The 16,173-nt window shown below is 40.2% G+C and overlaps 1 protein-coding gene across 2 annotated transcripts in view; it reads left to right on the top strand.

Annotated features, from left to right (window-relative positions):
* Positions 1-16,173, top strand: part of IKBIP (IKBKB interacting protein) — a 43,540-nt gene that overhangs the window by 13,723 nt on the left and 13,644 nt on the right. Inside the window, exon 3 of one of the 2 annotated variants that reach the window (XM_082255445.1) lies at positions 980-2,072. The exons of the other annotated variant lie outside the window; for it this stretch is intronic. Coding sequence (XP_082111571.1) covers positions 980-1,783 — 804 coding nt within the window. The 3' untranslated portion in view covers positions 1,784-2,072. Of the gene's footprint in view, positions 1-979; positions 2,073-16,173 lie in introns of those variants that run through there. 2 annotated transcript variants of the gene reach the window in all.

The following is a 16,173-nucleotide window of genomic DNA, read 5'->3' as shown; positions in this document are numbered from 1 at the left end:
ACCTCCATGTAGATAGTCCCACTGATGTTCTTTTGGGTTCTTTTGGGATGCAGCAGCTACATGGACACAGCTACTGCTCCTAATCTGACAGCGGTGTGTTCCTGAGCTCACACTGTCTGTGTTTGGGGACCTGCACCTACACCCACATGGTTTCAAATTTGGAGCTATGTCTGTGCAGCCGCTGCATCCCAATTGACATGAATGGGACTGCCTGCACAATTATGCATGGAACACCTGTGCATTCCCATGTGGGTAAACAAAGCCCTTTCATTGGCGTATACTTAAAGTGGTTCTAAAGGCAGAAGGTTTTTTTATCATAATGCATTCTATGCATTCATATAAAAAATCTTCTGTGTGCAGCAGCTCCCCTAATACTTACCTGAGCCCCATCTCGATCTAGCGATGTGGCACGAGAGATTTAGCTGTCCTGGGCTCCCTCCTGATTGGTTGAGACACACAGCAGGCGCTATTGGCTCCCACTGCTGTTAATAAAAGTCAGTGAGCCAATGAGGAGAGAGGGGCAGAGCTGAGCCACAGCTCCATGTCTGAATGGACACACAGAGCAGTGGCTTGGCTCGGGTGCCCCCCATAGCAAGCTGCTTGCTGTATAGGCACTTGGCAGGAGGGAGAGGCCAGGAGTGCTGGTGAGAGACCTGAGAAGAGGAGGATCTGAGCTGCTCTGTGCAAAACCACTGCACACAGCAGGTAAGTATACCATGTTTGTTATTTTGAAACAAAAAAACAAGACTTTAGTATCACTTTAAGTGCATGAACGAGGCCTTAATTGTTTGCAAACCCACATAAAGCTGGAACCTTCCATTTCCTATCTTAGAAATACCTTGGCCATAATTGTATAACAAAATGTAATATATTACACTTGTTTTTACATTTGACTTCTTTACAACAACCCTCTTTAGCTTTTGAATTCTTTTTAAACAGTTATTTGTGTCCACTAAAGCACATGGGCATTCTCTTGCAGCTCGCGTCCACAGACAACTCCCTAGCAGAAGCTTCAGCATCATCTTTCCTAGTAAACCACTTACAGCAACAAATATCTAGCCTCCATAACGACATTGATCACATTCAAACCAATGAGCAGGCACTTTCCAAAATGATGCAGAACGTCAACATTAAGTTCCAAAATGTCACAGATACATGGAAGAGAAACCTGGATGAAATGAACCTAGAAACTAACTCTGTAAAATCTGAGACCAAGTCATTCCATCAGCAGATGACTTCAAAAATTAACTCGGCTGACCAGACCCTAAAAGTTCTTTCCGAGAAGCTTAAAGAGTTTGAAGATAGTACACCCAGGAATTTTAGAACTGTGAGAAAACAAGAAGATGAAGATCTTCAACGTATCTCTGACGTTTTGGACTATGATGCCAAGGAAATCGAGGATCTGATAAAGCAGCAGAATGAGTTGGCCAACATTAACCAAGAAGTTCAGAAGAACATAGTCCAGTTTGAGCCCAAACTGGCAGAGTGCATTGACAATTTGCCAGTTATTGACAATGCTGTGCGCACTCTACTAAAAGTCTCCAGTGAGATGCTTGACCTTGAAAAAAGGATTGACGAGTTGACTGTACAGGTGTTTAATACGGAGGACACTTTGTTGAAAATAATCTCAGAGACTTTAGAGATTCAGCATGCTCTGGAGAGTATGCAGTATGACAACAGTATCCTAAAACTGCAAAATGAAATCTCAGTTTTGAAAGAGAAAACAGAAACTTTATCTTCAACGAATAAAGAGTCCATGTCGGAGAAACAATCAAGTGACTGAACTTTTTCTGATAGGACAGCTTTTACATGGCCACTTGTTGACTTTTTGATACCTGTTTTATGGGTAAAGTACGTCAAATAGTGGTTTACATTTGCTTAGTCCTGGTACAGGGGGTGTGTAGGGAGTTGTCTCCCTGAGGATAGATTTTAATGATACCCCGTACAACCCAAACTTTTCAGGTACACCCAATTTAATAAGTTGAGACCATTTACATTTTTCTATGCCTAATTTTCTTGTTAAATTACCCAAGGCATCTGCTGCTATGATAAAAATATAATAGTTCTAAGAGTTTAATCCTCAACCATATTCCTAGACATCAGGCATTTTGATACTGAAATACTTTACCCCTTGTACCATGGGCCCCTTGTACCGGGGCCTCTGCTGCCCATCCTTTATTATACATCTGCCCTGAAGATGTTATTTTAGGGCACAAAATAAAATATTTTGGATATATGTTTCAAATTAGGTACAAGGAAAACTATTGTTTTTTTTTTTTTTTTGTATTCTATACTTTTTTACGGTCTTGTTTACACTTGCGGTTAGTGAGGCGGTAAAAATAGATGGTTGAGCCACGGTTTTACCTTCCCGCTTAAGCTGTAAAGAAAGCCAGATGGGGTTGTACACATGGCATGACCATGATGCCTTGCTTCTGTGGCAAACATTTAAACCCCATGTCATGTTCGACAGTTAGCACCATAGTCAAACACAACTCTTTCAAGAAAATGGCGCCATGCTGTAACTGCCTTGCAACCGCATGCAATGTATGTGGCTGCTATGCAGTAATGTGGTCTTCAAAGGGTTAAGACAGACGATGAAGTAGCAAAACAACGCATCCTAGCTGCCTGTCAAACATGCACAGATTTTCAGATGGCTAGGTAAGTGTAAACGAGCCCTTTGTCTTCATTTTGCACATGTATCAATATAATTAGGCAGTGTACACGCTTTTATGTATGACATAGATAGTACTGGCCTAGTACCTATTACCAAAGTACAATATAGAGGGTAATATGCTTTTAATGATACATCTGTACACTGAGAGCATAGCAAGTAATTATCTAGATGCCTTAGAAAGTCACATACTACAGTAATATAGTTGCTTATAGATTATAGCTGTCACTGCATTGTATAGACGTAATGTTCACTGTTCCATTGGAATCTTGGTTTGTATGTGTTTGGGAAGGGGGGGTCAAGGAGCAAATCTTTAGATTACTTAAATTAGCATCACATTGCAGGGTGCGGGAAAAGTACATCTTTGCCTTTACAGGGAAGGAGCTGATTGCCCTGGGGTCTTGAGTTTATGTACTTCCAGCAACAACAACTGTATGCTTGAAGTTTTTATGTTTATTCCCCTTTGAAGCCTGCAAACATAGTAAAAAAGGGACCAGAACTGTAGAATGTTTGCATAAAAAAGGCAAGCAGGAGTCAAAAGAACTAGTCCTCAGTATTTTTTATGGTCTTCCTGCAGCTGATCTTTTCCTTATTAATTACTATCCAGCATGGCTCTGCATTATGTCTGTGCGTGCGGGTGGCCATTTTTGATAAAGGTGGGGCTTTGCTTTTTCATATCGGAGCTGCCAACTAATGACTCCTCATCTGATGATTGGTAAGGTAATGATCAGAAATCAGCAAGAAAGATGGAAGAAGCACAGATCCACAGAATGGAAAATGCAGAAGCAGGAGGGTCCTTGCACTGTAGGTCCTGAGGTGACACTTCCTCTCCAGCAAGGAAAACAGCAGGACCGTATTAACATCACCAAATCTCACTCCAAATATAGTGCGATTTGCGGTCATTGGCAGCAGTGCCTAAAGCCCCGTACACACGTACTGATCGTCGGCCAAACGATCGGCCGTCTTTTGTCCAGGGCTGTCGTGTCTGTTGAAAACTGCTAAAGACTGCACACGAATTTTGTCAGCCAACAACAGCCGACTGCAGAAGTGATGTCATGTGATGGTTAACTTTCCTTGTCTTTTTTTCTTCTCTGAGCATGCCCAGTCTTGCTAATCTGCTGTCTGTCAGCCGAAATCTGTACTGACTGACAAACAATCGGCCGTTCTGGTGTTGGCCAACAAATATTTTAAAGTCTGCACGACAGATTCTGTTCGGCCGAAAATGCGCTGTCGGCTGTCGGAAGCATCATACTAACAAGCCTACAATCGGCCGATCGGTTGGCGGCAGAATATTTACAGCCGACAATCGGTACGTGTGTACGGGGCTTTAGAGGTGCTCACACTGCAGGCATACAGTGGTGAGAGACACAAGGAGTGTCTAGTAACAACAAGTGTTCTACTATTTTTTCAAGAGCAATTAAAAAAAAGGATAGATTTTTCAAGGTACTGCCTAGACACAATTATAATTTCTAGATGTTCTCTTTACCATAGCAAATCTTTAGTTTATTTGTTCAGGTCCACATAAAAGGTTATTTGGATTTTGATTTAATTGTGGCCCTAGTTTCCTTGACTAAGGATATTATGTTCAAAATACTTCATAATCTGATAAGGACGTGAATAGTTTAGGCTCAAATTCACATATAGACGTTTCGATTCTGCCCGCGATCCCGAATCATTGCAAATCACGGTACGCCTGCGCGATTCCCAAGACTTGCATTGGCACCCCAAACGCGGATCGATTTTTGCCACGATTGTCGCCTGACGAATCGCCATATTTGCAATGATTCGGGATCGCAGCGATTCTGCCCACGATCCTCTATGTGAATGGAGCCTAAGTGTTCTATGAAGCACGGTCTTGTTGATTCTGTGAAGTTGATAAGCAGTTAGTTTTACCTAATTGCTGGCAAGTTAAATCCTAATTTGTGTTTTGGTGTCAGGGATGGCAATGATGAGCTATTCCCAGCACAGCCACACACACTCTTTAGAAAGCAAAATGGTCATTTCACAGTCACCATGCAAAGAGAGAGCAAATGAGCAAATAAAGACTACTACAGGCCTAACCTGATATGTACACCCAACATTTAATTTCTCAAAAGCAAAGTGTTAGGTAAAAGTAGAAAGCCAAGACCTGGCTGGCAGCTGCAGAGAACATCACTGCATAGTGTATTTAGAATCAATGCGCACAATTGTAATTGTATTCACATGCCTATATAAGTAAATGAACATTTTATGCATAAGGTAAAACAAATTTATGTTTTCAATAAATTACATTTATTTGTGTATTTGCTGGGTTCTTTAGTCTGATAGGGGAAATTTTATTTTTCAAGTGTAAGTCTATTTTTATTAACATTTACTGTTGATCTCTGCATCACATCACTCCAGTTTTTTTTTTTTTTTTACAGTTATCAGTTCACTTGGTAGCTTGCCACGTTAAATACTTCCCATCCTCCCTATTATTGCAATATTTTCTGTGCAGCCATGCCAATATTGCCAAGCTACCACATTAAAATTTACTGACACAACACCCAAAATTTACTGGCACGGCCAAGTTTTTGCTGGCATTTCCAAAAGTTAAAAAATTACAGTTTTAAAGTGCAAATTTCAGTATTTAGGCTTAAAACAAGTACACAATGCAATTAGCAATGTGATTTAAGGTAGATATTAAGGGCAAAAAAAACATATTTCTTATTTTATTTTCCATGTAGAAATTATAATGGCGGCACACACACATAAAATTGACCCCCACAGTGACACTGACAGCAGTGTGCAGCAGCACAGATGATGATGACACCTCACCGACACGACACAACACGTCCCCTCCTGAGTCTCAGTGACAGTCTCTCCCCATGGCAGGTGGTCCCTTCAGTCCACTACTGTCCAAACAGCACTGACAGTCTGTAATGTTCTGGTACCTCTGGTACCCTTGTTCCATATTTCTCCTTTGCTAATTGCGTCCCATCTTGTGTAACAAGAGACGCATATACCTTTAAGACCGGATGACATCATTGCCGATGAGCGGCTATTTCAATCGCCGGCTTTCTCTCACTCATCACTCGTTCAAACCACATGTTCACCGCACCTTCTCCTGTGAAGTCGGAGCTGCTGACATTTCCTTTGCGGAACTGACGCCGGAACCTCGCCGCTGATCCATATCTCGCTACGGGATCACCTCTCTATCTATGGACATTGTTACTACTAACCTATCTAAGTGATAAGTACCCCACAGGGGATTCTTTACTAACCAATCTCCTACTGTCATCTACTGCAATTACCAGGACTATCTATCTATCTATCTGTTCCATACCATCTGCATAGACTGTTAGCTCTTGGGACTACCTTCAACTATCCTTGCACTAGGTTACTCTGTCTAAGTATACTCCATCTGTGTCCTCTTACCATCTGCACTATACTAGACATCAGAACCTATCTGCTTTACCATCACCTGCAACTCTCCTAATATTACTCCTAGTAATCACCATACAACATGTCTCTCATCTATACATTCTCATATGTTCTATCCCTCCACTGAAACATCTGATTGAGTATATGTATATTGCATAACAGGCTGTACACCGTGATGAAGTCCTGAGAGTTGGATAGGTTTATTCAACAGTATCTCTACAAGGCTACTGAGTGTGATAATTCTGCAGCTGAAAATCCATCCATTAACAAAAACGCATGAACGTTACACAGTCCCACTGCCGGCTTGCCTTACTCCCGTCCCGCAGACCCGCACACGAGGCGCCGGCTATTCCGCTCAGCTCCCTTGCACCATAGCATCACAAGACACACATACAGGCACTGCCTCCGCCAGATTTGCCCTCGCCAGCGGCGCCTGAACACATTGTAGCAAGCACTTGGATGGTCTCCGCCAGCTTTGGACTGCAACTGTGCATGCCAAGCATAGCCACCAAATTTTTTCACTGGCAACCTTTTCCTGTCATTGGCATTTACTGGCAGGAGAAAAGTGCAGTTTTTTTTAAATACTGAGGGTTGGCAACACTGAGCCCTGCCCCAGCGCTGCACAGTCTTTAAAGGTAAAGTATCCCTGCTGGCTCCTCTTCTGAGCAGCATGGCCCCATCCATTCCGATGCATGACCTGTTGAGCAGAATGTGGTTTAACCATAGGAATGTATTGGTTTGTGATGGGCGAGTGCGCAGCCCTAAACTCTGCAAAGAATGGCGCTCACATGCTTTCTGCTGCAAGCCCAGGCCATTGTGATGAAGCAAAATAGAGAAGAAAGGAGGTGCAAACGCCTAGTGCATTACCCTTCAACACCTTTAAAAATGTATTAAAAAGACAAAAACGTACTCAGAAGACATTTTACAAGAGTAAAATCGCATATCACATATTAACCCCTATGTGGAAAAGGACAGGTCCCTGTGCTGCTAACGCGTTTCAGGAGACATTCTCCCTTCCTCAGAGCTCCTTTTCCAGATAGGGGTTGATATATGATATGCGATTTTACTCTTCATTTTTTGTGAGTATGTTTTTGGCTTTATATACATTTTTTAAAGGTGTCGAAGGGTAATCCACTTGGCGTTTGCGCCTCCTTTCTTGTCTGTTTTCAGTATTTTGGAGTTTCCCCACCAAAGTAGAGCAGAACGCCTACAATTCCCAACAGGGTGAGCGCTTGGGTTGTATAGCCATTGTGATGACACAAGCCCAGAGGTTATGCCGATGATGCCTTGGGATAACAGGAAGTGGGTTAATTGACATTGATTGTCATTCACCCTGGAAGAGGAGCGTCAGCCAGGAGCATGAAGAATGTTTAATGATTTTCGGAGTTTGAAGAAAAGGCAGAGGGCATGCAATATAGGAATCCATGCATTTTGCACTTAATTAACAGTGCAGGAGTAGTATTCTAGTCTCCCACAACACAAAGGAGAATCTGCGTCAGATTCCAGGGATGGGATTGTCCCTAGAAATACACAGATCTGCATCAGAAGCTCTTTTTATTCTGATTGTTGTTTGAGATAATCCCTCTGGTCATACACTGGTTTTTCTGGCTCGTCTCCAAATGCACAAACACTCTTCATAAAAATAGCTCAAGGGCAAAATGACAGACAGGCAGAATTACTAATAAAAACATCCCATTCTTCTCATAGGAAACACAGCTGAGGACAAGTGGGTAACTCTAACACTCAACCATGCCAAAGTTTTCAAACTCAACCTGACACATGAACATATTTTATCAGACCAAGAGTCCTGTGCAGAGTAGAACTTCATCAATCCATCATCTCCTTTCATTGTTCTGATGGATCTAAAGACATGTAAGCAGAAACCTGGTCGATTGTCACTCTTGCTGCATCACCATTGCTTATTGCACTGCTTTATTTATTCATTCATAGATAAATCTGTAAAATGTTCAAGGCAAAACAGGTAATGCGTATTTGATTTACAAAGCTGTCCTATGGTGGTGTTGTTTTTTTTTTTTTTATTAGAGAACAGTAATCTACGCCATGTTAGCTGTATACTTTGCAAGGCTAATGCCAAAGCTGCAAATTCTTACCGGATTCTGTTCTGCAGGGAAGTCCTGACTAAAATCACCTGATCGTTTCCAGCTTCTGAACAATAAGGATGCACCCTTGGCAGGGCTGACTGTCCACATTTATCGTGTGATTGACAGAAATCAGTGTGCACTTGTATATGTAACTATCCTCTAAAGCACAAACTTTAAAGTAACTTTAAACCTTCATATTTTTTTAATTTTAATAAAAATATTAAAATGGTATACTTGCCTGCTCTGTGCAATGGTTTTGCACAGAGCAGCCCCAATCGTCCTATTCTGAGATCCCCCCCTCACTTTCCATAGGGGCACCCGTGCATGCTCGCTCCTGAGCTGCCCAGTCTGCGTCTATTGACCCGCTCCCAGCTCCCTCATTTCAGCATTTGATTGACAGCAGTAGGAGCCGATGGCCATGACCAGTGGGAAGTTTTGCAGTACCCTCTTCAAAATATGGTTGATTCCAGCATGGTGTGTGAAGGGAATATACTCCATTTTTTATATTATTGTATAAGTGCAGTCAGGCTGCAAAAATGTTAATGAATGTCTTTTTTTTTTTTTTTTTTAAAGCTACTCTTTGTTGCTGCAAGGGTTTAAATACCCTGTGCAAGCAACGCACTAGAGAGCCAGACTGCTGCTAAACACAGAGCTCATTGACCTTGATTTCCAGCATTGTGGGACACCCCATGCTCAGTTCTCCAATCAGCAAAGCTTGAGCAATATTGATTAAAGCACTAACAAGGGAGGGTGTACCACTACGGGAGACCCTGACGGCTTTACTCTGCGTTAAGCAGTGGTCCAGCTCTCTAGCATTCTGCTAGCACAGGGTATTTTACCATTTACTGCAAAAAAATGGTGTTAAAAATTAAAAATAAGCTCACAAATATTACTGTTTATGTAGCCTGAACAGTATTAATATAGGAAGGCTTCAACAAAGTTAACAGGCGCATGGGCTGAAAACCCCAGATAAGACCATTGAGAGTCTATTGAAAGGTCCATATGAAAGGGAATATATATATAATGAAATCAAAAGTTCAAAGTCTTAAGCCCCGTACACACGATAAGAAATTCGGAAGGGAAATTTCGTCCGACGATCGATCTGCCGATTTTCAAATTGTTAGTATGGTGCTTTCGAAAGCCGACTCCGACTTTTCGGCTGACAAAATCCTGAAGTGCAGGCTATAAAATTTTTGTTGTCCGTAATACAACGTCCGATTTTCGTCTCATTAGTACAGATTTCGACGGAAAAAGATCTTAAAAGCAAGACTAGGCATGCTCAGAGACGAAAGAACACATACAAAGCAATCCAGCACATAACATCACTTCTGAAGTAGAATTCTGTCGTACGGGAAAATTCGTATGAAAAAAACCTCTTCATTTTCCACATCAGACTAGCATGCCACAAAAAACGGACGACCGGTCGGCGGAAATTCATAGCATGTGTACGGGGCTTTAGGGCTGCCATCAAGGCGGAACAAGCCAAGGTTCCAGTGAGCTGTAGATAGACAAAAGGAGAGGCGCCTCTAAGTGAAGACTGTAAACTGTAATACATGGTAAAGCAATAAGTAACTCGCATAGATTTGTTGAAGTTTACAGTCTTCACTTAGAGGCGCCTCTCTTTTTATAGGAAGGCTTAACTGGACTTTTAGGCCTCATGCACACAGGGAGTTTTTACAGCTGCTTTTAGGAGCGTCAGGCGTTTTTTTTTTTTTTTTTACAGCTTAAAAACACCCTCCATGGTATTCTATGGCCTCATGCACACACAGGCTTTTAGGAGCTGTAAGTGGCATAGACGCTTTTAACTTTTGTAACTGTAAAAAAACCCCACGGCCAGCGTGTTCTGACAGCAGCATTAAGCTGTAAAGACTGCTTAACGCCGTATACAGCATTAGGCCACGTCAGACGTTTTTAAGCTGTAGTAGTTGGATTTGAGGTTGGAAAATAGAAGAGGGCAGAGAAAGGCTGCTAAAAACGAACGCTGTTAAATGTGGCTAAAACGTGCATTAACGCCAATACAAAACACTTCTAAAAGCACGTTTTTACAGCTGCTTTTTCCTGGCGTCAGAACTGGCTTTGCAGCTCGCTTTTTCAAATGCCCTGTGTGCATGAGGCCTAAGAAAACATATCTTACCAAAAAGCTAAATATGAAATCTTTTGAACTCTGAAATTAATATGTGCAGTATATTTCTGTGATTGTAATTTTAAAAAAATTACTATAGACATTATATTTTCTTGTTTTCTTTTTTGTATTGATCCCTTTCTGCCATTCCCCTGCACTTTCTGTCCCGGTGACACCAGGAGACAAGGTGTCAGGTGTGTTAACAAGACAGAAACATACAGTAAAAACCTCCACTCCACTATTCATAAAAAAAAAATAACATTTAGCCAAAGTTTAGCTAAGGGTTTAACTGTAATCTAGGTATGTACAGTATAGAGTGTAATAAAAAAGGCTGGGGGTGGTCATTGTCATGCCTTTTGTCCAAATAATTAATTTAGTATGTTACATATTAGAAATTCTTTCCAGTCACACCTATAACTATGCATGACCTATTTCTAAGTTAACTCTTGAAACATTTGGGCAAGTATCCCAAAATTGCTTTTTTTGGTTAGTAACAGTAGAGTGCGCTATTGCGTCATATACCAGCAACAGTTTCAAATTGTTTCATCGTAAGAAGTAGTGATCCTTTAAAATGTCATTTTTTTGGAGGGTTCACTGTTTTATTAAAACCTGTCTCCCATTCCACCTAAACAGATAGTTTAATAAGTGGATGTTGGCAAACTAAAATACTCACTGCCTTTATGTATCTCTAGGGGAATCTCTTCAAGCACTGGAATATGGGGAAATTTACCAAAACTGGTGCACACAGAATCTGGCGCAGCTGTGCATAGTAACCAATCAGTTTCCAGGTTCTATTGTCAAAGCTTAATTGAACAGGTTAAGGCACCTTTCACACATGCTGTCCGTTTGTCCGTTTTTCATCCATCCGTTGACGGATGAAAAACGGACATCAATGCATGTCTATGTAAAAATGGATGACAACGGATGATCATCCGTTAACATCCGTTTTCACCCGCTTCCGTCAATGTCCATCTTTTGGAACGGATGAATGCCCTATTTTTCAAACGTCAAAAAAACGGATCAGACGAAAAACGGATGTAAACGGACAAACGGTCCGTTTTGCATCCGTTTTTGCATTGGTAGTGGATGAAAAACGGACGAATAACGGATGAAAAACGGATGAAAAATGGCTGAAAAACAGATGGAAAACTGATACATTATGACGTGACTGAACTGATGAACTGAACGGACCATATGTGTGAAAGGGGCCTAAGTTAGAAACTGGTTAATCAGCAGACTTGTATAAAGTACTCGAAATTTCTACTTGAGTAAAAGTACAAGTGCTCGATCAAAAAGTGACTTGAGTAGAAGTGGAAGTGCTCACAGAAAAAGTTACTTAAGTAGAAGTACTAAAGTATTCAACATTTTTTTTACTTAAGTATTGCAAGTAGTTTTTTCAAAAAATTTGCTACTTAAGTACTAAAAGTAAAAAGTACCAGTAGTTTTGAAAAAAAAATTCTACTCAAGTACTGAAAGTAGAAGTACAAGTACTGTGTTATGTAGTTATTAAAGAAAGAACTCAAAAGTTTGAACATCATATTGTTTGTTATTATTTCAAATGATTAACCTGTGTTTGTTAGTAGTTTCTTGATGCACTTTAAGCGCTGTAGCACCATTTATTTGTTTGTTTCATATTTTCTTTTTATTGGAAAGATTTGGTATAGCAGCTTTTATTATACACAGCCTTTATTTTCGTATGCGCTGATTTACAAATGACATTATACACATTTTTTTGAGCTTTATGCAACCTGCCATCTACTGTTCTGGCAGTGGTAATTTTTTTAAAAGTAACGAGTAACTATGCAGCACAAAAAAAAAATACTTGAGTAGAAGTATCGAAATCATCGAAAAAATGTAGTGAAGTAGAAGTAGGAGAAAAAAATTCTACTCTAGGAAAGTACAGATACCGCATTTCGGTACTTAAGTACAGTACTTAAGTAGTTCTACTTCGTTACTATACATCTCTGTTAATCAGCGTATGGTTTCTTAAGATCAAGCCATGTCATTTTTTGATTATTCTCTTGTGTTCTCTCCCTGTCAGAGTGGAAATGGCTGTAAGGTCCTCCTATTTCCTGTATGTACATAGCGTTAAACACACACATTTAAAAAGTTGTCATATAACAAAGGTGCTGCCAGGATTTTATGAAAGAACAAAATAGAACTCCAAGATTTTTTTCTTTAATGTTTGGGTCCCCACTCCCCCAATCCTTAGTAAAAAAAAAAATGCCAATCATACCCGGGATCCTGCTTTAAAGAAAAAGAAACATCTGAAAACGAATAAATCAAAAAGAGTCAGATTTGACGGAGCACGTTGTCTTTTTTCTACTGTTACTTTTCTATATCTGTCACCACTACTGTAACACTACATATATTTATCTATTATACTGTGAATTGTTAACTTTTTCCATAAGTCAAAATATCTAACATAATGATCTGACATATTTCTCTATCCTAGACAAACCAAGAGAAATTAGATATAAAGTGAATGTCCCACAGTGGTAAAATGAAACAATGCAGGCAATTGTGTGATTGCCATAGTAAATCCCTTACTGTAGTGCTACTACTACTACGGTGTCGTTTTTTTAAATGTTTTATTTACTTGACATGTAAAAGAGTTTAGCTTGATGTAAATCATTTTATCAATGTTCATGTTTAAAAAACATTTTTTTTTTTCTTTCGAATTTTCAACTATATACATGAGAAGAGTCATATTTGTAATTAAATACACCGACTCTGCTTCCTATTTTACAGGGCTACATAATGGTCTTTACTGCTAAATCCCAAAATGCCAGGAGCAGTACACTTCCTGAGTGGCTGATTTCTAATTTCAGCATTTGTTAAAGTTTACTTAAACTAAATAAATAAAATTTCATATAGGCTTTAGCATGCTGACATATTGTCCTTTTCAGTATTTTTAAATCAGACGCTTTCTTCAACATATTCCCTGCCGATCATGCCCTGAAGGTGCTAGTTTAGGCTTTTCATGATATTGGGTGGCAACGCTCTGTCCCTAGCCCCCAGTTCTGCTCCTGTAATTGTTACGTTGTCACATGGACTTCTGATAAAGACTACAGACATTTGTAGAAAAAAAACTGTGACCTAACATATCACTCCTCTATCCCCATATATAACATACAAACAACCAATATTCACCCATGGGATTTTAAAGGATGCATAATACAAAAGTCATAAAATATCAATTTATTGTACAAGGATTTGACACATAAATGTATATTATTATTAATATTAAGGATTTCTATAGCGCCAGCAGTTTACGCAGCGCTTTACAATATTAGAGGGAGACAGTACATATACAATACAATAAAATACAAGAGGATTAAGAGGGCCCTGCTCAGAAGAGCTTACAATCTAATGGATAAAGTACACATAAAAAAATGTTTGGCATATCAAGCACATAAAAATATATAATGTACACCAAACTGGTACATTTTCAAGTACAGGCTTTACAGTACATAACCAAGATGATTGCAAAAAGGAAGAGGAATGCATCATGTAACAACGCGTTTCGTAATTACTTCAGGAGTAGATGCCTCCAACAACAGAACTCTATACTAAAAAAAAAAAATACATAAATTGTATTAAAGCACTCCCCAGAAAGGCGGGGGGCGCTACCACCCTACACACAGTGCCTTGAAAAAGTATTCATACCCGTTGAAATGTTCCACATTTTATCACGTTACAACCAAAAAAGTAAATGTATTGTATTGGGATTTTATGTGATAGACGAACACAAAGGGGCACATAATTGTGCAGTGGAAGAAAAATGATAAATGGTTTTTAAATAAATATGTGAAAAGCGTGGCATGCATTTGTATTCAGCCCCCCTCAGTTAATACTTTGTAGAACCGCCTTTCGCTGCAATTACAGCTGCAAGTCTTTATGAGTATGTCTCTACCAGCTTTGCACATCCTAGAGAGTGACATTTTTGCCCATTCTTTTTTCTCTATTAGATTTAGGTGTGGACCTTGGGCCATTCTAAAACATGCTTATGCTTTGATCTAAACCATTCCATTGTAGCTCTGGCTGTATGTTCAGGGTCGTTGTCCTGCTGGAAGGTGAACCTCCGCCCCAAGTCTTTTGCAGACTCTTAACAGGTTTTCTTCTAAAATTTCCCTGTATTTGTCTCCATCCATCTTCCCATCAACTCTAAATAGCTTCCCTGTCCCTGCTGAAGAAAAGCGTCTCCACAACATGATGATGCGCAGTGTTAGTTTTCCCCTACACATAGCATTTTGCTTTTAGGCCAAAATGTTCAATTTTGGTCTCATCTGACCAGAGCACCTTCTTCTACATGTTTGCTGTGTCCCCCACATGGCTTCTCGCAAACTGCAAACTGGACTTTTTATGGCTTTCTTTCAACAATGGCTTTGTTCTTGCCACTCTTCCATAAAGGCCAGATTTGTGAAGTGCACAACTAATAGCTGTCCTGTGGCTAGATTCTCCCACCTGAGCTGTGAATCACTGCAGCTCCTCCAGAGTTACCACTGTCCTCTTTGCTGCTTCTCTGATTAATGCTCTCCTTGCTCGGTCTGTCACTTTAGGTGGACCGCCATGTCTTGGTAGGTTTACAGTTGTGCCATAATCTTTCCATTATCGGATGAAGGATTGAACAGTGCTTTGTGAAATGTTCAAAGCTTGGAATATTTTTTTATAACCTAACCCTGCTTTAAACTTCTCCACAACTATATACCTGACCTGTCTGGTGTGTTCCTTGGCCTTCATGATGCTGTTTGTTCACTAAAGTTCTCTAACAAACCTCTGAGGGCTTCACAAAACAGCTGTATTCATACTGAGATTAAATTACACACAGGTGAACTCTACTAATTAGGTGACTTCTGAAGGCAATTGGTTCCACTAGATTTTAGTTAGGGGTATTAGAATAAAGAGGCCTAGATACAAATGCACACTTCACTTTTCACATATTTATTTGTTTGTTAACATTTTGAAAACCATTTTCCTTCCACTTCAAAATGATGTCCCACTTTTTGGCCACAAAAGTGAGTACACCCCTCACAGTTTTGTAAATATTTTATTATATCTTTTCATGTGACAACACTGAAGAAATGAGACTTTGCTACAATGTAAAGTAGTGAGTGTACAGCTTGTATAACAGTGCAAATTTGCTGTCCCCTCAAAATAACTCAACACACAGCCATCAATGTTTAAATCTCTGGTAACAAAAGTGAGTACATCCCTAAGTGTAAATGTCTAAATTGGGCCCAATTAACCATTTTCCCTCCCAGGTGTTATGCGACTCGTTAGTGTAACAAGGTCTCAGGTGTGTTTAAATTTGGTGTTATCGCTCTCACTCTCTTATACTGGTCACTGGAAGTTCAACATTGCACCTCATGGCAAAGAACGCTGAGGATCTGAAAAAAAAAACTTGTTGCGATACATAAAGATGGCCTAGGCTATAAGACGATCAAGAACAAGACCCTGAAACTGAGCTGCAGCATGGTGGCCAAGACCATACAGCTGTTTAACAGGACAGGTTCCACTCAAAACAGGCTTCGCCATGGTCGACCAAAGAAGTTGAATGCACGTGCTGCCAGCATTCCTGCAGAGGTTGAAGGGGTGGGGGGTCAGCCTGATAGTGCTCAGACCATACGCTGCATCAAATTGGTCTACATGGCTGTCGTCACAGAAGGAAGGCTCTTCTAAAGATGATGCTCAAGAAAGCCTGCAAATAGTTTGCTGAAGACTAGCAGGCTAAGGACATGGTTACTGGAACCATGTCCTGTGGTCTGATGAGACCAAGATAAACTTATTTGGTTCAGATAGTGTCAAGCGTGTGTGGCGGCAACAAGGTGAGGAGTACAAAGACAAGTGTGTCTTGCCTACAGTCAAGCATGGTG

This window comes from Pelophylax lessonae, assembly GCF_965119305.1.
Source record: "Pelophylax lessonae genome assembly, chromosome: 4".
Taxonomy (NCBI): Eukaryota; Metazoa; Chordata; class Amphibia; order Anura; family Ranidae; genus Pelophylax; species Pelophylax lessonae.
The sequence above is the reverse complement of the archived record's forward strand: the minus strand, read 5'-3'. Positions and strand labels throughout refer to the sequence as shown.